The sequence below is a fragment of the Felis catus genome, chromosome A1, assembly GCF_018350175.1.
Source record: "Felis catus isolate Fca126 chromosome A1, F.catus_Fca126_mat1.0, whole genome shotgun sequence".
In the NCBI taxonomy this organism is placed as follows: Eukaryota; Metazoa; Chordata; class Mammalia; order Carnivora; family Felidae; genus Felis; species Felis catus.
In genome coordinates this window covers 14,029,289-14,053,037 of record NC_058368.1, presented here as the reverse complement: position 1 = coordinate 14,053,037, position 23,749 = coordinate 14,029,289, and the positions used below count along the sequence as shown (strand labels likewise).

At 33.9% G+C, this 23,749-nt stretch overlaps 1 protein-coding gene across 12 annotated transcripts in view; it reads right to left on the bottom strand.

Annotated features, from left to right (window-relative positions):
- NBEA (neurobeachin) overlaps positions 1–23,749 on the bottom strand; it is a 684,640-nt gene that overhangs the window by 518,854 nt on the left and 142,037 nt on the right. For 11 of the 12 annotated variants that reach the window (XM_023250717.2, XM_023250724.2, XM_011286341.4 and 8 more), the window contains exon 11: positions 9,604–9,712. In XM_023250717.2, coding sequence (XP_023106485.1) covers positions 9,604–9,712 — 109 coding nt within the window. Of the gene's footprint in view, positions 1–9,603; positions 9,713–11,903; positions 12,010–23,749 lie in introns of all 12 variants that reach the window. The other variant, XM_023250742.2, reaches the window with a different exon arrangement.

The following is a 23,749-nucleotide window of genomic DNA, read 5'->3' as shown; positions in this document are numbered from 1 at the left end:
TACTTAAATGACTGAGCCACTCAGGCACCCCTATGAGAAATTTTTACATACCATACAAGGCTTGCATTATATTTTGACTGGATAATGCTGCTTTGGAGTATAATTTCAGATGAAAATATTATAGAGTAAATGCTGTTCTTTAAAAGCTGATAATTCAAATTCAACTGTGAAAAATATGTATTAGTACACAAATGTTTCCTTCCTCATTTGGTGACCTTTTTTGATCCTCCCTAGGATAAAGAATCACCTACCACTAAACCCTGAAGCACAGGTCACATCACATCTTTATCTCCATTACCAGGGATTAAAGTCCAAATAATAGTATAGGATAATTAAGGTCTAAAAAGGACTAAACTGTCTTACCAATTTTACTTCCCTATGGTATACCTACACTCATCATGCTCATAACAAAGGCAACTCAATAAATTTGACATAAGCATGCCATGCATTTCATAAGGGGTCACAAACTCATATGAGTATAATGTTCAAATAGTTAACAACAATGTATGAATTAGGGTAGGAGACGATAAGTAGTGAGAACTGATGAAGGTACCTAAAGGAATAAAAGTAAAATAAATAAAATAAAATTCAAAACTAGAAAACTTTTCATTGAGCCAAATAAATTGTTTCTTTGGAAAATAAGTTTTGCCTATACAACACCAGTTTCCTTATGTGCCTTCTCTACCACGCTCCCTCAACTTGTAAACCCCTTGCATCTGTTTCCTTTACTTAAAGGTAGATTCAATACTCTTCATTTAGTCATACAGAAAATATGCATGTTGAGGACTTACTATTTGCCAGGGACTCTCTGTGGCACCGTGGAAAGAACAGTTAACAAAAAGCCCTGAAAAAGCCCTGCCTTCACAGAACTCAAAGTCTAGGAAAGGAGAAGCCTGGGACGTACAACAACATAAAAAAGGTAAAATATGTAACAAGTCAGATGTTAGTAAGTACATGAAAAAGCACAGAGTGGACAGGAAATTTGTGGAAGGGTGATTATGGAAAGGTGTTACTGAGTAGGTACCAATTAGCTTGAAGTGTAATGTGGATAGCAATTATTTTTATTACTAGGCTTTTATTACTAGGTGTTTGACAAAACACCAGTGGTGAGTAGATAAGCAATGGTCCTAACAAAGGTTGGGAGAAAAACTTTACATGAAAATTTTTTAAAAAGATGGAAAAATGATCCTAACAAGTAGCTGAATTGTTAAAGAGTGGGAAGTGGCAGACACAAACAAATAAGTCTTTAAGGAAAAAGAAAAATCAAAGCTTGGGCAGTCATTTTAAAGGAACTTTAATAAGAAGAATGCAATGTTTTTAAAATTTTTAACCACTTTATTCATGGGTAGGGGAAAAAATTAAAACAAGAGATCAATGGTTATATAAAGCTTTAGCCAGCTCCTTCACTAGCTATAATTTCAGATAGCTTATCTTATAGACTATATTCTTATTCAGTAATGATGATTTCAAGAGCATTATCTGATAAATCCTACTTTTACACTTAAAATTCTGAAATAGAACAGTCAGATCCTGTTCCTAGATAAACATTTTCAGAGATCAGATTTTATTCTATAAAACTGTCATGTGTTTACAAAGAACAATAAGGCAATAGAAAATCAGACTGGCCATTATGCACGTATTCATTTGAGGAAGTAACTCATAATTTGGAAACAAGTTTTCAACTTGCTCTGTGTTATAAAAAGATACACTAGAAGCATCACATGAGGCATTCCTTCCATATTGCTAAAAAAAAAAAAAGTATCAGTTTTTTCATAGCAATTAAGCTCTTGGGTAGTAGTTTTTATTCTAACATTTATCTTTAGGAAATATCTTTCTAAAACTGTGTTTTGTTTTGTTTTGTTTTGTTTTGTTTTGTTTTGTTTTGTTTTGTTTTGTTTTGTTTTTTATTGGCCTACTCAAAATCCTACCAGGCAGAAAATGAAAGTTCCTTCAGTAGCATGTTACCTTTACCATAAGTAGTACTTATTCCTCCTGCCTTGCATTACTATTAATTATTCACATGTCTTTCTTTCCTGTTATAAAAGAGAATACTATGTTATTCATCTTTTTTTTGTGTCTGGTGCCTGCCATAATTCCTCAGCAGAAGAGAATAAGAAAAGACAAAACACAGATTAGGAGAAAAGAAGATATCCAACTCTGCTTTAATGAGTTTCGTTTGAATGATTGCTTTGAAATATTTTTTATTTTGATATTTGCTGTCATTTTCTCAAGTAAAGCTATTTAAAAAGAGAGTTATACTTGGATAATTTATAGTTATAAATCTGTAAACTGTATGCTCTGAAATTTAAACTATGTAACAGTACTTTTGTGTGGTGACTGAACACATAAATTATAAAATGAACTATATGAACTGTGATAGAAGATATTGGAAATAGAGCTTGAGAAGCTAGGGGAAAAAGTTAGATGATAACATTTCACTCCATAAGTAACTAAATCAAATAGGGGCAATAGATGTTAAAGGGAGAAGTTGCTATTCAGTAAGAAGAGGTCTTTCCTACATTTAGAGCAGCCCACCGTGGAATGGATTACCAGAAATGTTCATTTAAATTTTTTTTTTAATGTTTATTCATTTTTGAGAGAGACAGAGAGACTTAGCATGAGTGGGGGGAGGGGCAGAGAAAGAGGGGAACACAGAATCCAAAGCAGGCTCCAGGCTCTGAGCTGTCAGCACAGAGCCCGACATGGGATCTGTGAGATCATGACCTGAGCCAAAGTCGAACGCTTAACTGACTGAGTCACCTGTACGCCCCAGAAATGTTCATTTTTATTGCAGAAACCACTCTACACATACAGAATATATACTATATTATTAAGGAAATTGTGGAAAATTATTTTAATTACTACAGGTACATCATAAAGTAGTTGATCCTCAACATCCATCTCACTCCTTTTAGGACACCAAGATTGAGCTCCAAATAGCTTAATCCAATATGAATCATTTATGTGTTGTTGTTGTTGCTGTTGTTTGGGGGAGACAGGTAGAAAGCAATTAGTTCAGAGAACCAGCATCAAAATTTTCATGGCAACAAATGATTCAACGTAGGTCAAGACCTAAGCTGACTATCAAATTAGAGAGACGGATGTCCTTCAGTATCTGGCAGAAGGGAGCTCTTCTGCCTAACCCCAATCTGGATGTGAAGGCCTACAGCACTAAGTCTACCCGGAAACCTTCTTTTTACCACAAAGGACAGCAGCTGTATCATCAAATAAAATCATCAGTGACTTGGCAGAGCAGACATACAGAAAAAACCTAGGTCCTTGATGACATAATGGAGCCTCAGACAGCCAAACCCTAAAGCCCAACCTAATGGATATATAGGATATAGGTTTTACTGGCTGTGCTGATCTACTCCCCAACCTTCCCCATCCTATTTTGTGCTCCAGAGGCTCCCATGCCTGTTGGCTTCCTGTTGGGTTTGACTAGTTAGAGACACCAGCAGGAAATTAGAGGCCAGGAAGAAAATGAAGTTGGGGTATTTATTCTACTAGCTTCACCCTTTCAGGCCAATACACCACATTCTTTTACTTAAGACCACACTCCAGTTGGGTATGATTTCTTCCAGAACTACAAAACTTTCTCTTTGAGTTATGATAAACAATCCTCTCATCTCTTCAAACCTTGCTGATTTCCCTTAACAAGGGAACTTAAGGCCGATGCAGAGCTTGAACTCACGAACCATGAGATCATGACAGGAGCCGAAGTCGGACGTTTACCTGACTGAGCCACTCAGGCGCCCCACTAAGTTACACCTTCTATGACAAGGACATAAAGCTAAGTGATAGTTAACTATTAGCTTGTTATTAGTTGATGATAAAATAAAAATGGAACTTTAAAAAACTAACTAAATAAAAATAAAAATGTAAACTTTATTATCTATACTATTCACCCAGGAACTGATGTTTAAAATAAAGCAGTATGTGGGGCGCCTGGGTGGCGCAGTCGGTTAAGCGTCCGACTTCAGCCAGGTCACGATCTCGCGGTCCGTGAGTTCGAGCCCCGCGTCAGGCTCTGGGCTGATGGCTCAGAGCCTGGAGCCTGTTTCTGATTCTGTGTCTCCCTCTCTGTCTGCCCCTCCCCCGTTCATGCTCTGTCTCTCTCTGTCCCAAAAATAAATAAACGTTGAAAAAAAAATAAATTAAAAAAAATAAAATAAAATAAAGCAGTATGAATATTCATCTGTAAAGGTGAAAAACATTCTTTTAGGTACTCAAACAAGTATGAAAGTGCTTTTCATTTATTCAATTTAATCCAACAACTATTTATTGAGGCAGGCACTCTTTTAGGTCCTGAAGACACAACAATAAGGTGAGAACAAAAAAGATACAGTCCCTGCTTTCATCCAGCTGATGCTTATATTCTAGTGAAAAGAGGCAGAAAATAAACAAGTAAAAAACGTCTGAATCGTGCTCTCAAAAATCAGTAGAGAGATAGTGATGACTATGGAAGGGCTACTATTCTATTTAGAGGGATGAGTCAAGAGTTCTCTGATAAGATGTCATAAGTAAAATCATAAAAGAAGTGTAGAATCAAGCCATGTGGACATCTACAAAATGAGTGATGAAAGCAATGTGAAAAGAAAATGCAAAAGTCTTGACATGGATTCATGCTTGCCATTTTAGCTTTTAAGGGAAAGGCAAAAAGGCTTTTGCATGGCCAGTGCGTCTGTAACAGAGAAAGCATGAAGGGGTATAATGAGATGATGTCAAAGGTAAGAGAATTGTGAATTTACTTTGAGAAGGACGAAGTAGTAAAGTATGGCATATTTTAGGAAGATTAGTCTGACTGCAAGAAAAATAGAGTGTGGATAACCAATGGTGATCAATGGTGATTGAAACAGGATGGTATCAATGTGATATAGAAAGGACTAGGATCGTAAGTAGGAAGAAGTCATTCATTCTGGATATGTTTTAATACCAAGACAAGATAATTTGCATAGAATATGGATTTATTGTGTGAATAGAGTCAAAAAGTATTAACATTTTTGGTCTGAACTAATGGGTGAATGGCAATGCTATTAACTAAAATAGAGAAAACTGAAGGATGAAAGATGTGAAAGGAAAATCAGTCCTTAAAATTGAGAAAGAGGAGGCGTGAGTAGGATAGAATAAAATAGGAGACCAAGGAGGTAGGAAGAAAACAAAGAAAGGATGCTGTTACAAAATACAATTGAAGAAAGCATTTCAAGGAAAGAATGTTAAACTGAAATGTTAACAGACCAAATAAGATGAAAACTGAAAACCTTAAGATGTAACAATATGAAGACTACTGGTGACACTGACATGAGCCATTTGAAGGATAAAAGCCTGGGGGCGCCTGGGTGGCTCAGTCGGTTAAGCGGCTGACTTCGGCTCAGGTCATGATCTCGTGGTCTGTGAGTTCGAGCCCCGCGTCAGGCTCTGTGCTGACAGCTCAGAGCCTGGAGCCTGTTTCCGATTCTGTGTCTCCCTCTCTCTGACCCTCCCCCGTTCATGCTCTGTCTCCCTCTGTCTCAAAAATAAATAAACGTTTAAATAAATAAATAAATAAATAAATAAATAAATAAATAAGCAAGCCTGATTGGGATAGGAATGGATCTAAGACCAAATAGGATTCCAGGAATATAAAGATGGTTTAACATTTGAAAAGTAATTAATATAATTCACTAAGAAAAAATTGAAGAAACATCTTAATTTTCTCAAATAATGCAGAAAAACATTTGGTAAAATTCACCTGTTTATGATAAGGAAAACTTCTCAGCAAACTTGTAGTGGACAGTTTCTTAATTTGATTTAAAAATTGACTAGGGGTGCCCAGGTGGCTTAGCCAGTTAAGCATCCGACTCTTAATTTCAGCTCAGGTCATGATCTCACGGTTCAGGAGATCAAACTGTCAGTGTGGAACCTACTTGGGATTCTCTCTCCCTCTCACTCTGCTCCTCTCTCACTTGCATGTGCTCTTTCTCTTTCTCTCAAAATAAATAAACATTCTTTAAAAAATAAATAAAAATCTACTGAAAGTAATCTACAGCATATACCATACTTAGTGGCTAATTATTGAAAGCTTTGCACATGAGCTCTGGAATAAGACAGGGATGCTCACTATTACAACTTCTGTTTGGCACTATACTGTAAGTCTTAGTACAATATCAAGGGGAAAAATACAAAAAGAATAAGTATTAGGAAGATATAAAATTTTCTACAAGTAAATGTTTCTGAAAAATTGACAAACTACGAGAATTAGAGGAGTAGCAAGACGTATATAAAAGGTCAACATGAACACCAATTATATTTCTATATATCAGTGATAAAAAAAAACTTACATTTGAAAAACCTCAAGAATCTAGGAATAAATTTAGCAAAAAGACAATGTTTTCTAGCACAATTCTACCAAAGAGTCCTAAGTAAATAGAAGCATGCACCAAATGTATGAATTGGAAGGTTTAATATAACACAATGAAACACAATGAAAATCCTAGCATTTTTCTGGTGGAAATTAACAAACTGATATAGATGTTAGTGCAAATACCCTTGAATAGCCAAAACAATCTTGAAGATTCTTTCCAAAATGGGATAATCATAAAAGAAAATGAAACGGTGACCTATATTAAAATTAAGGACATTTATTCATCAAAAAATATCAAGAGAGGGGGCACCTGGGTGGCTGAGTCGGTTAAGCGTCCGACTTTGGCTCAGGTCATGATCTTGCGGTTTTTGAGTTCAAGCCCCGCTTCGGGCTCTGTGCTGACAGCTCAGAGCCTGAAGCCTCCTTCCGATTCTGTGTCTCCCTCTCTCTCTGCCCCTCCCCTGTTCATACTCTGTCTCTTAATAATAAATAAATGTTAAAAAAAAAATTAAAACAAAAATATCAAGAGAGTGAAAAAGCAGGCTACAGAGGAAGTAATATTCAGAATGCATCTCCAACAAAGGTGTCAAATACAGGATATAAACAGAATTTCCACAAATCAGTAAAAAAAATGATAGACAATTCATATGAAAAAGGATAAACACTTTGAACAGGTATTTAATAAGGGTGGATAACTAAAAGACAATAAGTGTAAAAAAATGTTCAATTTAATCTGTCATCAGGGGAATGCAAATTAAAACATAATGTGATCTACAGAATGTAAGACTATCTTTGCAAGTCACATATCTAATGAAGATTAGTGTACAGAATAATAAAAAAAAATTGCTACAATTCAATAATGGAAATACCATATTTTTTAATGGGCAAAGTTCTAAATAGACATTTCCCTAAGGAAAACATACAAATAGCCAATAAGCACATGAAGATACTCAACATGATTAGACAACACAGAAATGCAAATAAAAAATGACATGCCATTTCACACTCACTAGGATGGCTAGAATAAAAAAGACAATTAACAAATGTTGGCAAGGATGTGAAAAACTGGAAACCGCACATACTGTGGATGAAATGAAATTTTCCACTTTGGAAAACAGGCTGGCAGTTTCTCAAGTGGTTACACACAGAATTATGATAGTATCCATCAAATCAATTCATAGGTAAGTATCTACGTAAGAGAAATAAAAACATATGTCCACACAAAAACTTGTACATGAAAGTTCATAGCAGCATTAGTCATAACATCCAAAAGATGGAAAAAACACAAAAGTCTATTGGCATCTGAATAGATAAATGTGTTGTATGCATACAATGGAATATTATTCAGCCAAAAAAGAAATGAAGTATTGATATATGCTACAACATGGATGAAATCTTGTACACATGACAATAAGTGAAATAAACAGGATACAAAAAGACCAACACTGTATGATTCCACTTACATGGAACATCTAGAATACACAAAGTCATAGAAATAAGAAGTAAATTACAGGTTGCCTAGGAGTGGAGATCTTGGAGGGAAAGTGGGGAAATTGGCAAAGGACATGAATAAGTACTCCATCAGTGAGAAAAAGTGGATGTGCAGTAAATATACATGAAAATATGTCATATCTTATTCAAAATTTCAAAAAATGCAAATTGAAACCATAACGAGATAATATTTTCTACCTAAGCTGACAATATAATTTTAAGGTTATTAACTCTGAAAAGGAGGAAGAACTGAATATGTCTTTTATTTTGATTTAAAGTTTTCTCACTGAATTTCTAATTTTTAAATTTTTTTTTAAGATCTACTTTTAAGGACTCTCTATACCCAGCATGAAGTTTGAACCCAGAACCCCCAGATCAAGAATTATGCTTCACCACCTGAGCCAGCCAGGTGCTCCAATGAATTTCTAATTTTAAGCTAAGTTTTATGTGTAAGAAAAAAAAATGCTCACTTTAGAATTATTTTGATAACCTCACAGCAGATGGATGAAAAATATATTCAAGGCATAGATCCTGGTAGTGATCTTGTCCGTACATAGTAATGGCACATTACATTCATAATATCTAATTTGCATAAGATATAATTTAATATAAATCTTCTAAAAAATTCTTCATAATCTAGATGCAAAAAATAGTTTTCCATGAAACCAAACACCTCAATGAAAAGCTTAATGTTTCTGAAAAAAATTATTTCATTAAAGAAATGCTACAAATGATCAATCACTTAATAACCTACTACTTCGCCAATCACCAATCCTTCAAGAAAGAATATTTGTTTTAAAACAAAGACAAGTTACAAGGATTTCAAAGGTAGAACAATCTGAGTTGAAAAAACTATTTCCAAAAGTCTTCTCAATTTTATTTCCAAATGGAAAAATAAGTTTATGCCTCTTATTCAAGGCCTCACCTCTTTATTTCTCAAATAGTTCCATTTTCAGAGCAACTGAATGCTAAAGAGTTAAATGATAAAAATAGGTTTGAGAGAGCTAATGAGGGTGGCAGGTATTTCCTTAGGCAAAAAAAAAAAAAAAGTCAATACGCCATCACTTTTATTCATGACTTCCCATGTTAATTTTTAAAAGAAACTGCATGATACAACTAAACTCTTATGAGCCCATAATAGAAAGCCAGCATTCATTACCAGAATAGTACAACTGTGACTAAAGCAAAGGTCATAAGAAAACCAAGACATAAATGACACAAAATGGGAAATATTAAACCCATCTAACTTGTGTTGTTTATATTATGTAGTGATTACAGAAAAGCCACCTTAAATATTCATATATATTAAAAGCAGAGACAAATCACAAACTATTTTTGCTTATTACAAAACAAAGATTTTTTTTTACCTTATATAATTGGAAAATAAAGCAAAACCAAGAAATCTATTTAAAATTAAATTGATAAAGCTTCTAAGAAACTTAGTTTGAATGTAAGGATAGTAAAGAAACAACTAGAAAAAAGAGTTAAGGGGAAAAACTTGTAACTTTGACTAAAGGTAGAGGAAAAAAATTTTCTTTAGTTTCTATCTTCTCTCAAAATCCCTTAATTATATAGATTTCTAGCATCCAATTTAGTTCAATGTCTATACTTAAGTCCAAATGCAAAATATAAAAGTAAATATTTGTGAATTAGCTAACAACAATGAACAGTTAATGAAAAGAGAAACTATAGAAAAAAATATAATTCAGGATTGTCAGTTGTTCAGCTGTATATACTACACAATAAAACCATCAACACACAGCACTTACCTTTTCAAGTAAGTAGCCAATGACTAAAAAGCCTTTTCCACCCAGCATCTGTTCTTGCATGGCTACTGAACTTTTAAGTAGTTCAACCAGGAATGCCAAAAGAGTAGCACTGCATGTAAAGTACAGATAATTACATTATGTAATCATCAAATGTTTATTATAAACATATGACAAAAGGTAACAAGCATATTCAATTCTAATCTCTAGTTTGCTGACAATGGTTATTACACCTTATGCTGTACAAGAATATATTTTTCTCACAAGCATGAGGAAACTTGTTTCATCTCTTTAAAATTAAATATAAATCAAAACATAACTGCACAGTTTTTTTATATTCCAAAGCCAAACACCGAAGTTCATCTATACATATGTATATTATCTGCTTCAAGTAAATCTACCGTAAGAAACATGCCCACAAATACATCAGTTCTCCATAATAAAGACTTTATCATAATATTGTTTTAAAGAACATGTTATCACAGAGAATTTTAAATGTGTATGCAATATTACTTTTGAGAACACACCTATTTTTTAAAGAAAACTTTTCATTTAGACCTATTTTTAAAAAATAACTTCTAATTTTTTAGAAAATATCCAGAGAAATATGCAAGATGTTTTTTAGGTTCATATATGCCTTCAGGAAAGCTCATGAGAGCAGAAAACAAATGATCTGTATAGTATCGAAATGAAAGTGGCAGTTAATTATACAATGTATACACAAACACATAAAAGCACACAAAGAGAAGTGCCAGACAAAGATAAAGCACTTGTTATGTCTGTTGAATGAAGGAAGAAACAAAATAAATAAATAAATAAATGATTGCACTGAATTAAGCTTTGATAATATATTATTTCACCAAGTTACACACTGAACAATTTTCAACTAGCAGCATTAATACATGATGGCAAACCTAATTAAGAAAATATATATTCCTTCATTGTATATGCTTCCTGTAGTTTATAACAATAAATGACAACAAGCCAAACTTCATCAGCAATTAAAATTCCTATTTACAATGCTATATAAGGTACCCTAATTTGCCTATTTATATTCATAAGAAAGAGTAAGACCACAGATTAATAAATATATTTTAAATTCACAAGTACTCATTCCTACAAGGAATTAAGAAAATCTGTTAATGAGGAAAACTTGAAAATAACTAAGGTCCAAAAGGAATCTAAAGTGATTCCATTCTCTCAGCTTATGCTACCTCTTCTGGTTTCAATAGTATTGACAACACATTTCTCTGAAAATGTGGATATTCTTGTTCAATTCAGAAATATTCTCATTAAAAGAATCAATTGCATATTATCATTATTATTATAAAGACTGTAGTTTAATGGATTATATGACATCAGCTAGAAAAAATATAGTATAACTGGAAATAAGGTACTCATTACAGGAAATTAAAATTCAAACACATTAATTGGCCCTAATTCTTTTAACCACACAAAAAAAGTAAACTAGCATTACAAGTCAACATAATTCTTTCACTTTGACCTAAAGTTAGACATGTGTAAGAAAAACACAACCACCAAAGAATCTCTTGGGATTTTTTTTAATGTTTCTGTAAAGAAAAACAGCTATTAAGCAATCTAGTCCATTTTGAATGAATTGTATGAATAATAAAAGCCACTTCACAAATAACTGCATAGTACCACTGCACAAAAATACTTCTGCTTAAATGGTTGAGAAGAATAAAGAAATCAGTGCATAGAGATCACACAATTTCCTAATCTTTTCATGGAATTCTTGTCTACACCTGAGTTAGGGACTTAAGGGGAAAGATGACTAACATTCCTAAACATCAGCACTGCCAAAAAGAGAGACTGGAAATGCCTATGGTCCCTATGGTCCATGAAAAAAATGCAAAATAAATCACTCTCCTATGTAAAGCCATATAAAATTACAACAATGCCATGGATTTTCTTACTCTTTTTATGTCAGAAGGACTACTCTTTCTCAAACATCTAATGAATAAATGCAGACTTCTAATCACAGTGGAATTCCATTACAAAATCAGAAATATTAATTTTATTCCAAAAATCTTAACACGTATCTATGCTACCCATATAAAGTTAATTTCACTTCAGTTTTAAGTACGACAACAATTGAAAAGTCAAATGCATTCACTAACAAAAGTATTGTAAATTTATACCTAAAACTGAATGCAACAGCAATACTATATCTTTTAAAAAAAAAATCTTTAAAATAGGTATATTTGACATGGTGGATGTAATAGTAAATAGATGGCCATCTTCGAAGAGGTACATTTTCAAACATAATTTAACAAACTTACCAGTAACTAAAATGCATCGGATTGCTGCAGGGCTCACAATAAACTTGCAAAATTCTGTGTACTGCCATACAAAATTTCTCTCCATTCTTGCCTATTTCCAACTCCCCTAGATACAAAGGCAAATATAAAGGATACTTCAGCCCATTCCTATATCTCCTACATACCACTTCCTGTCTAGACATATCAGTTCATCTGTAGAGGATCTAAGTATATAGGATAACCAAAAAGCAAGTATCTGTGTCAGCCAAAACTAGTATACACAACATAGAAGTTTCTCTTGAAAAGTATAGCAATACCCAAAAATGGATTTCCATAGGAATATTTTACTTAAGACAGAAAGTGTTCTTTTATATCTTAAAGTAAAATTGCTAAACTTTTCAACAGATAGTACTATAACAAATCATGTTCTTTTAAGTAGCAATTCTACTTTAGGAATAGTTAAGGGTGTTTAATAATCCTGCCTCCTTTTAAGGAAAATGAACTAAATAATCTATAGGGTTATTCTTAAAAATAATTAACACCTTCCAGTTCTTAATAAGCTTCCAATAAATTAGAAAATAATATTTATTTCAAGTAACATACTTATAAAGGGCTAGACCTTATGAAAATGAAGAAAATAGTATAATAATACCACTATGACAGCATATTTATTATCTCTCTAGAGCTTTCTGGTCCATATTATTAAGGAATACCACAGTCTTGGCCCACAAATACCTGAGAATATTTAATAACTGTGTATGAACATGACTAATTTCTGTTACTAATGATAAATATGTACTATATTTAGGTTCCATGGAAATTTATATAAATATAGATTTTGACTTGATTTTAATATAACTTTATCCATTTCAATTTGTCCATTATTTATCTTTTAAAGTAATTAATGTAGGCAATTTATAATCCTAAAAGTTTTATTATCTTTGAGGTTTTTGATTATTTAAGATATACTGTATCATTAAGACAGACCTAATGTATAACTGAAATGATTGAGATTGAATATGAAACCTCAGTTCAAAGGCAGTTCTTAGGACACAGAAACTGTCTTTTCAATCTGTTTTGTACTGAAACAAGCAAAGTACCTCAGCTACATGAACTGTTTAAATATATTAAGAAAAATGGAATTCATAATGTAAAAAATTAAAGATTCCCTGGGATCCAACACATCCTGCCCTTTTAAAAGGATGTTTTTAATATCTTAAGAAACACTACAGACAAAGTAATTGCCAGAATAAATTTAGAAGTAGATTACATTCCATTAAGATTAAGGTACCAGTAAGGGGAGAAAACCTTTTGACTTTTTCATAAGGTTTCGTCTTTTTTGTAGCCAAATTTGGTATTGAGATACACTGAAATCTTGCAGACAATGATTAAAATTATATAAAATATCTAATACCACTGTTTCTATGCTGTATCTCTGACTAGAAAACTCTTCTGAGATAAGAGTGATCAGAGCAGGAACAAAACTGTAAAAGAAATAAACTCAAGTCCATACTCAAGATAATTTCTCACTCAACACAATTAATTTCAGTGACACCCATACACAAAAAAATCTCACAAAAGTTAGAAGAGTTAAATTTCTTCACAGTTCACAACTGGAAAGGTCTAAACCAAAGTTTCTAATTCCATATCCATCTGACAGTCACGTTTAAGACAATGTGTTCCTAAAGATGTGGTCTTAAAAGAACACTGCCTACCTGCCTATATAGGCAATAAACCTGATACAGAAAACTGTCACATTCATCAATTCAGACATCAAGTGGAGATACATGCTGAAATAAGTAAAATACATTTATCTGCAGAGTCAAATAAGGAAAACAGTGAAATGCAGCACAGGAAAATGTAAGGACAGATGGAATATACTGGTAGCACAGGAAATCACTAAGCCTGCCTACAGTCATGAAATCTCTCAGTAATTTCCACCTTTTCTTTCAGCCTGATAAGGAGACAGGCAGCCTCATAAACTGAATTGGCTACCCCTGTCATGGCTATTTGAGAGTATTCTTTAAAGGTCCTATTTTATCTTTTTATTTTATTTTAATTATTTTTAATTTTATTTTAAGTTTATTTATTTATTTATTTTGAGAGAGAGAGAGAGAGAGAGAGAAAGAGAGAGAACACACATGCACACAAGCAGAGGAGAGGCAGGCAGAGAGAGAGGGGGAGAGAGAGAGACAGAGAGAGAGAGAGAGAGAGAGAATGAATCCCAAGCAAGCCCCGCACAGTCAGCGTGGAGCTCGACATGGGGCCTGAACTCAGCAACGATGAGATCACGACCTGAGCTGAAACCTAGAGTCAGACACTTAACTGACTGAGCCACCCAGGGGCCCCTAACGGTCCTATTTTAAAGTTCATCAGGGAATCACACATTTTTACCTTCCTTTGGTAACAGATTTTGATTTTATGTTTCATCAACCTATTTTATTTCTGAAAAATGTTATAGCCAAAAAGTCAAAGTTCATAAAATTGTGATTGAAATGTCTCAAAATCTGTCTTCTATGGAAACAAAATTTTAACATGTTTAATTCTAAAGGAATTAATTCTAAGCCTCTTATGACATAGTTATATGTTCATATATAGTACCTACCAGTATTTACATAGTTTGAGAACAAAACAGCCTTTGACCAGCTCCACTCATAACTCCACAAACAGCCAATAGATATTTACTAAAAAGGGTCTCAAAGCCTACTAATTTAATCCCAATTGAAAAATGACCACTTAAAATACTTTAAACATCCTTGTCCCTTTATGAAAATTTAGTAGACAAGTTACAAGTGGCAGTTACTAGTAACCATGTACAATCCATGCATACATGAATACTTTAGAAATTTAATGTTGTATCTTCCTAACCTAAGAAGTTGAAAATTTCAAAAATAAAATAGAGACATAATGACACATGTGTGATGCCCTTCAAGATCAAAATATGTCATAGCAGGGGAACCAAATAGCCAATCCTTTATCCTGGTGTCAAGGCCCAGTCTGTTTAACAGAAGCAGGATTAAAAATACACCCTGGAAGTGCTAAAATTGTCAAATAAAGAAAATAAGTATTAAAACAGCTAACGTGGGGGTGCCTGGCTGCCTCAGTTGGTTGAGCGTCACACTCTTGATTTTGGCTCAGGTCATGATCCCAGGGTCATGGGATCAAGTCCCACATCAGGCTCCACACTGAGCACAGAGCTTGCTTCAGATTCTCCCTCTCTCCATCTGGCCCTCTCCCCTGTTCGGGCTCTCTCTCCGTCTCTCTCACTCTCTTATAAAAACAAAAACAAAAACAAAAAAACAGCTGACTACACAGAAAGCTGAAATAATTATTTGATACTTAGGCTTTACAAATGCCCAGGAATTTTCTGGTGTTTTAAAATTATTATTTAAATGATCAGGCAATAAACTGACTTCTTACTTCTTTTTTTCTTCAGTGTGTGTACAATTCTGAAAATCTATACATGTAGATTTTGATAATCCTACCAGAATCAAGATACAGACCTGTTCCATCACACCAAAAAAGCCCTCATATATTCCATCTCTTTAGAGCTTTACAAATCACATTCTTCCAACTCCCATAATCTTGAGTAACTACTCATCTCTTATCCATCACTACAGTTTTGACATTTCAAGAATGTCATATAAATTGAATCATATAGCATGGAATCTTCTGAATTTGTGTTTTTTGACCTCAACATATTGTCTTGGATACTCATCCAAGTAGTTGCATATATCAAGAGTTTATTGCTTTTACTTGGTAAAAGAGTATTCCATTGTATGAATGGATTACCACAATTTGTGTACATTTGAGTTACATCTAGTTAACAATAATTACAAACAGGACTACTATAAGCATTCACACAAAGGCTTCTTCTGTGAAACACAGCTTTCATTCATTTCTCATAAATATAAACCTATAGGAGTAGAGGAGCTGAATTACAAGGTAAATGTGTATGTTTACCTTTGTAATAAACTGCCAAGTTGCCAGAGTGGCTGTACCACTTGGAAATTCACCAGTAATATATTCCAGTTGTTTTTCATCCTTGCCAGCACTTGGCACCATGAGTATTCTTTACTTCGGCCATCTTACTAAGTGTGTAGCTGTACCTTCTACTAGTTGTATTATACATTAATTACCCTGTTGATTAATGATGCTGAACATCTTTTCATGTGCTATTTTGACATCCTTATATCTTCTTTGGTTAAGTGTCTGTTCAACTTTTTGCCCATTTTTTTTATTGGATTTTATGTTTTCTTACTATTAAACTTTTAGGGACTTCTTTATATATTCTTGATGATTATAATCCTTTGTCAAATAAAGTATTTTCTACTCTTTTCCTCCAGGCTGTAATGTGTCTTTTCATTGCATCTTTTGCTAACTAAAGGATTTTAACTTTGATGAAGTCAAAGTCAAATTTATCAATTTTTGTCTTTTATGTATCTTTTGTGGTCATGTCTAAAATGACTTTGCATAGCCTAGATCACAAAAATTATCTCCTATGTTTTCTTCTAAAAGTTCTATAGTTTTATATTTTACAGTTAGAGTTAATGTTGAGTTTATGTTTTTTAAGTGTGAGGTTTAGTTCAATGGCCATTTTTGACATACAACTATCTTTCCTCCCCTAGATTCACTTTGCACCTTTGCCACAAATCAATTGTCCTTATTTGGGAGACTATTTCTGGACTCTATTCTGTTCTGGTGATAGTGTCTATTGCTTTGCTAATACATTCATTTGCTACATTCATTATTATAGCTTTATAGTAAGTCTTGAAGGCAGGCAAGTATGATTCCTTTTTCAAAATCATTCTTTTGCTTCTTTTTCAAAATCAATTTAGGTAGTCTAGTTATTTTATGTTTTAATATAAATTTTAGAATCATCTTGCATATATCAACAAACAAATCTAGCTAGGACATTAACTGGTATTGTGTTAAATCTATTGATCAATTCAATGACATCCTTACTATGTTGAGTTCCCTATACATGAACACAATAAATCTCATCATTTATTTAATATTTTCATTTCTTTCATCAGCAATTTGGAGATTTCAGCACACAGATCCTTACATGTTTGGACATTTATATTTTAAGTATTTAAATTTCTGAAGCTATTGTTAAAAGTATTTTGCATTTGGTTTCCTAATACACATTGTTAATGCAAAGAAATAAAATTTATTTTGCGTAAGAAACCAAGTCATCTGTAAAGGGATAGTTCTAATTTTTCCTTTCCAATGTAAATAACTTTTAATTCTTTATCTTGCCTTCCTCCAATGGCTAGAACTTCGGATTTGGATCAGAATCACAAAGCTACAACTCAGAGCTGAATTCATATATAATGTTACTGAGTTACTTCCCAAGTTCTCTCCTTTCCATGATTTCCCTGATAATTTCTGGTTGTGGGGCTCTTCTTTTCATTTCTGCTTTCAAACTGCTAGTGCTTCAGTTTCCTCACTCTGCTGCACACTTCTGTAATGCTGCTCAAATCCAGAGCAAACCAGCAGTAACAGGGATAAAACAAAGCAATATAAAGGTTTCTCGTTCTGAAAGTAAAAATCCTGGAATCCACCAGTCCATCCACTCTATCAAGTAAAAAGCTAAACAGACTAAAAAACCACAGCTCTTCTAGGATCCAATAAGAGAGAGGAAGAGGGCAAACCAATGCCCCCAAGACTGGGGAGACAAGCAGGAAACTATAGGGAGTCGTGGGTTACCAGAGCAGACACACCCAAGTGGAAACCACTGTGGCAACCAGTACCCAGGTAGGGAAAGCAGAACTGTAATTGACAAATTACTAGATCTGAGTGCTTTCAACCCTTCCAATTATATAAAGGTCCCTACATTTATTGGGTGATTTATTTCCAGGAAATAAACCAGGTTTTCACAATAAATAGCAGAGAAAAATCCTTCCAGGCTTCCAGCAAGGCAAAGGAAAATGAACTTGAAATACACGACAGCAATCTTTTCTTAACAAGGCCTGCACTTGGAGAAACCAGTTAACCAATCCTAACCTGCTGAGTTAAGAGCCTAAGTGACCTAGAGAAGGGAAACATCCAACTACAGTCAACTCTAGTCATCTCCTCCCACCTAACGGCATTGAAAAAGAAAAAAAAACAAAAACAAAACCCCTGAGAAACACGTGAAATTCACAGTCCAGAGGCAAAGGCTGACTAAAAGACTAACACCTAATCATAAGACTAAGGACACTTTCTCTGCTCCACGCCTCACCTCCACATTACTAAAGGCCTATTTACAGAAGTTCCTTTTACCAAATACACAGTGTCTGACCATCAAGAAAAAATTATGCTAAGCCCTTATGATAAGGGCTCTAATGGATGAAAGAGACATCACAGAAGAACAAATGGGCAACATAAGCAAAGAGATGGAATTCCTAAGAAAGAACCAAAAGGAAATGCTAGCAATAAAAACTACTGGAAAAGAAATGAAGACCATGTTTGATGGGAATATTAGTAGACTGAATACAGCTGAGGAAAGAATCTGTAAACTAGAGTATATATCAATCGAGTCTTCCAAAACCCCAAACCAAAGGGAACAAAAACTGAAAAAAAGAAGAATACCAAGGACTGTGGACAAGTAGAAAATGTGTAACATATCCACTATGGGAATACCAGGAGAAGAAAGCTACAAAGGAACAGAAGAAATATTTAAAAAAACAATGACTGAGAATTTTCCCCAAATTTGTGTCGGACATAGATCCAGAAAGCTCAGAGAACACCAAGTAAGATAAATGCTAAAATAACCTATATCTAGGCATATCATTTTCAATTTACAGAAAATCAAACATCACAAAAAAATCCTAAAAGAAGCCAGTGGGAAAAACACAATACCGATAGTCAAAATTAGGTAAGAATTACATCTGACTTCTCTTCAGAAATCATGCCAGCAAGAAGAGAATACAGTAAACATTTAAAAATGGTAAGAGGAAAAAGAAAAAACAAAAAAACAAAAAAACAAAACGGCAACCTCACGTTCTCTAACCTGAAAAATTATCCTTCAAAAGTGAAGGAGAAATAAAGACTATCTCATACAAACAAAAACTGAGGCAATCTGTTGCTAGTCTACTGTCTTGCAAAAAATGTTAACAAAAATTCTTTAGAAAGAAGGAAAATAATATAGGTCAGAAACTTGAATCTATGTAAAGAAAGCAAGAGCACTAAAGAGGAATAAAGGTAAAAAAAAAGTTTGAATTTTGTATTCTAAACTGATCTAATACATAACAGTTTGTTCAAAATAATAATACCAACATTGTATTTCATTATGTATGCTTATGTATATTCATTATGTATGAATATGTATATATGCTTATATATGTTTCTATATGAAATCAATGACATATGAAGTTAATGACAGCAATGATACTAGGGATAAGAAGGAATGATGATTATTTTGTTGTTATGAAGTACACACACCACCCATGAAGTGGTAAAGTGTTATATGATAGTAGACTTAAATTAGTTGCAAACTCTATGGCAACCATTAAAAAAAGGTTAAAAATAGAACAAAAACTGATATCTAAGAAAGGAGAGAAAATGGAATTATACAAAATGCTTAATTAAAATCTCAAAAGGCAGAAAAAGACTAGAAGACAAAAACTGTAACAAAAAACAAAACAACAAATCTAAAACAGGAACAAATATCATGGATATTAATCCAATCATATCAATAATCAATTTGAATGTCAATGTCTAAATGCACCAATTAAAAGACAGAAGCTGTCAGAATGAAATGAAAAACACAACCCACCTATAATGCTGTCTACAAGAAACCCAGTTTAATATAAAGACACAGATTAAAAGTAAATGGATAGAAAAAAATATACCAAGCTAACAACAATCAAAACAAAGTAGAAGTACCTACATTAATTTCAGACAGGGCAGTCTTCAAAGCAAGGAAAATTATCAGAGATTAATTAAGAAGGTATTATATAAGGATAAAGGGGTCAGTTTTTCAGGAAGACATAACATTTCTTAAAGTGTATACACCTAACAACAGAACATCAAACTACGTGAGGCAAATACCACTGTAACTGCAAGGAGAAACAGATGAATCCGCTATTACACCTGGAGACTTCAACATCCTTCCCTCTCTCACAAACAGACAAATGCAGCATGCAGAAAATCAGTTAGGACACAGTTGAACTCAACAACACCAACAAGTAACTGGAGAAGACTGGTATCTATACACAACTTCATCCAACAACAACCGAATACACATTTCTTTCAAGCTCACATGGAACATTCAAAAAGACAGACCACAAATGGAGCCATAAATCACAACTTACTAATTTTAAGTGAATAAAAATCATACATGTCTTCTCTCAGATCACAATAGAATTAATAATTAGAAATCAATAAAAGAACATAACACGTGGAGATTAAAAGCACACTTTCAAATAACACGGATGGAAGAATCTCAAGAGATACTAAAAATATTTTGAATGAAATTAAAATGAAAACACAACATAGCAAAATTTGTGGAATGAATTGAAAGCAATGCTTACAATGAAATTTACAGCACTGAATGCTGTGATATTGTGATCTATAAAAACAACATATTTATTTGGTCTTCATCCTTGTTTCTGGCACAGAGCTCCTAAAATCCCTGAAATTTCCTAAGTGATGAGAGTGAGAAAAATGTCTTTTGTCATGGTAATGAGATTACTTCGGGTACTCACCTAAAGATGGGAACTAGTTGCCAGGGAAGCCAATCACGTGATGAGAAGGTTGGAAATTTTAGTCCCACCTCCCTAACCCTGTCTTCCAGGGACAACAGAGATACTGGAGACTGAGTTCAACCACCAATGGCCATTGATTCAATCAACCAAAATCCCAAAAGGGCAGGATTTGAAGAGCTGGTCTGTGAACATCTGGGGATGCTGAGACAGTGGAATGCCTGAAGAGGGCATGGTAGCTCTGTGCGCCTTTCCCTATATGTTGCCCTCATGCATTTCTTCCATCTAAATGTTCATCTAAATGTTCATCTGTATCTTTTATCGTATCTTCTTATAATAAACCAGCAATCCAGTAAGCAAAATGTTTCCCTGAGCTCTGTGAGACACTCTAGCAAATTAATTAAACCAAAGGAGGTGATAGTAGGAACCTCTGATTGATAATCTATCAGAAATCCAGGTAGCAACCCAGACTTCTGATTGGCACCATAAGTCCAAGGAGGGGGTTGGTTGAACCCTCAATGTACAGTCAGTTGGTCAGAAGCACAGGAGATAATCTGGGCTTGTGACTGGTATCTGAATTCAGAGCGGCAGTCTTCTACGACAGGGCCATTAATGTGTGCCATCGGACACTACCTCCAAGTAGACAGTGTTAGAATTGAATTAAATTGTAGGACAATCAGCTAGTGTTACAGAGAATTGTTCGGAGTGGCAGTGGTAGAGGGAACCACCTCTCTACACACTGGAATTATGTGCTGAATCCTCTATTATGCACCTATAGAAAAGAAGAAAGATCTAAATAATAATCTACATTTCCACCTTAAGAAACTAGAAAAATGAGAGTAAACTAAATCCAAAGTAAGCACAGAAGAAGAAGAAGAAGAAGAAGAAGAAGAAGAAGAAGAAGAAGAAAGATAAAGAGGAGGGGGGAGAGGGGAAGGAGGAGAAGGAGAAGAGGAGGAGGAGGAGGAGGAGGAGGAGGAGGAGGAGGAGGAGGAAGAGGAAGAGGAAGAAGAATTATTAGAGTACAAATGAAAGCAACTGAAAAGAGGAAATCAAAAGAGAAAATCAATGGAACAAAAAGCTAGTTCTTTGAAAACATCGATGAAATTGAATAACCTCTAGCCAGTCTAATAAAAAAAAGTGACAGGACAGAAAATAATACTAATGTCAGAAATGAAAGAAGGGATGTAACTACAGATCCTATGGAAATTAAAAGAATAAAAAGGAATACTAGGAACAATTCTATGCCCATAGATTTAATAACCTAATGAAAAAGACCAGCTACTTGAAAGGCACAAGCTGTCAAATCTCACACAGAAAGGAATAAACATTCTGAACACACTTGTATCTATTAAAGAAACTGACTCAACAATTAATTTTCTAAAACAGAAAGCACCAGGCTCAAATGGGATCACTAGAGTAAATTCTACCAAACACTCTAAATGGGAAGAAATTATACCAATTGTCTAGAATGTCTTTCAGAGAGTTGAAACAGAGGAACTACTTCCTAAGCATCACTCTAATACCAAAACTAGACAAAGATACTTTAAGAAAACTACAGACCAATGTCTCCAATGAACATATATGCAAAAATCCTCAATCAGATATTAGCAAATTATATCTAAAAAAGTACAAAAAGAATTACACAACACCACAACCAAGTGGGATTTATCCAAAGTACACAAGGCTAGTTCAAGATTCAAAAATCAAATATAATCCGTCACATCAATAGGCTAAAAAAGAAAAATGACATGCTCATATCAAAAGATGCAGAAGAAACATCTGTCATAATTCAACAACGACTCATGATAAAAACTCTCAGTAAACTAGGAACTTTCTCAACTTGATAAAGATTATCTATAAAAAACCTACAACTAAGGGGCGCCTAGGTGGGAGTTGGTTAAGTGTCCAACTTCAAGTCATGATCTTGCGGTTTGTGAGTTCAATCCCTGCATCGGGCTGGGTGTTGACAGCTCAGGGCCTGGCGCCTGCTTTGGATTCTGTGTCTCCCTCTCTCTCTGCCCCTCCCCTGCTCACATTCTGTCTCTTCTCAAAAATAAACATTAAAAAAAATTAAAAAAAACCTACAGCTAACATCATACTTAAAGATGAAAAACTAAAGCTTTCCCACTAAGATGAGACACAAGGCAAAATGTCCCATCTCACCACTTCTTTTCCACATCATACATACAAATTGGGAAGGGAGACATTAAAGTGTCTTTGTTTGCAGGTGGCATGATTGTGTAGAAAATCTGAAAAAAAATCCACAAAAAAACTCTTGGAACTAATAAGCAATTAAAGCAAGCTTGCAGGATACAAGGTTAATATAAAAAAGTCAAATTGTTTTCCTACAAACCAACAATGAACAAGTGGAATCTGAAATTAAAATTTTAGTACCATTTACATTAGCACCCCCCAGAAATCAAATACTTATGTATCTAAATCTAACAGTATATAAATAAGATCTATATAATAAAAATTAAACTCTCCAAATTGAAATAAAAAATGAACTAAATAAATGGAGAGATATTCCATGTGCATGAATAGGAGGAAGAAATACTGTCAACATGTCTGTTCTTCCCAAACGGATCTATAGGTTCAGTGGAATACTAGTCAAAAATCCAGTAAACTATTTTATGGGTATTGACGATGTATTCTAAAGTTTATACAGAGAGGCAAAAAATAGTCAACAAAGTATTAAAGAACAAAGTTACAGCGCTGACACTACTAACTTCAAGACTTACTATAAAACTATAGTAATCAAGACAGTGTGGTATTGGGGACAGAATAAAAAACAGATCAATGAAACAGAATAGAGATCCCATAAATGGACACAAACAAATATAGTCAACTGATCTTTGACAAGTGAACAGAGGTAATACAATGGAGCAAAGACAGTATCTTCAACAAATTGTGCTGGAAAAACTGACCAACTACCCATCTAGAAATACACCTTACACCTTTCACAAAAATTTACTCAAAATGGGTCACAGACCTAAATGTAAAATGCAAAACCAAAAAACTCCTAGAAGATAACATAAGAAAAAACATGGATGACCTTGAGTATGGTGATGACTTTTTAGATATAATACCAAAGAGAAATCCATTAAGAAATAATTGATAACTTTGACTTCATTAAAATTAAAATTAAAATCTTCTCCTAGAAGATAATAGCAA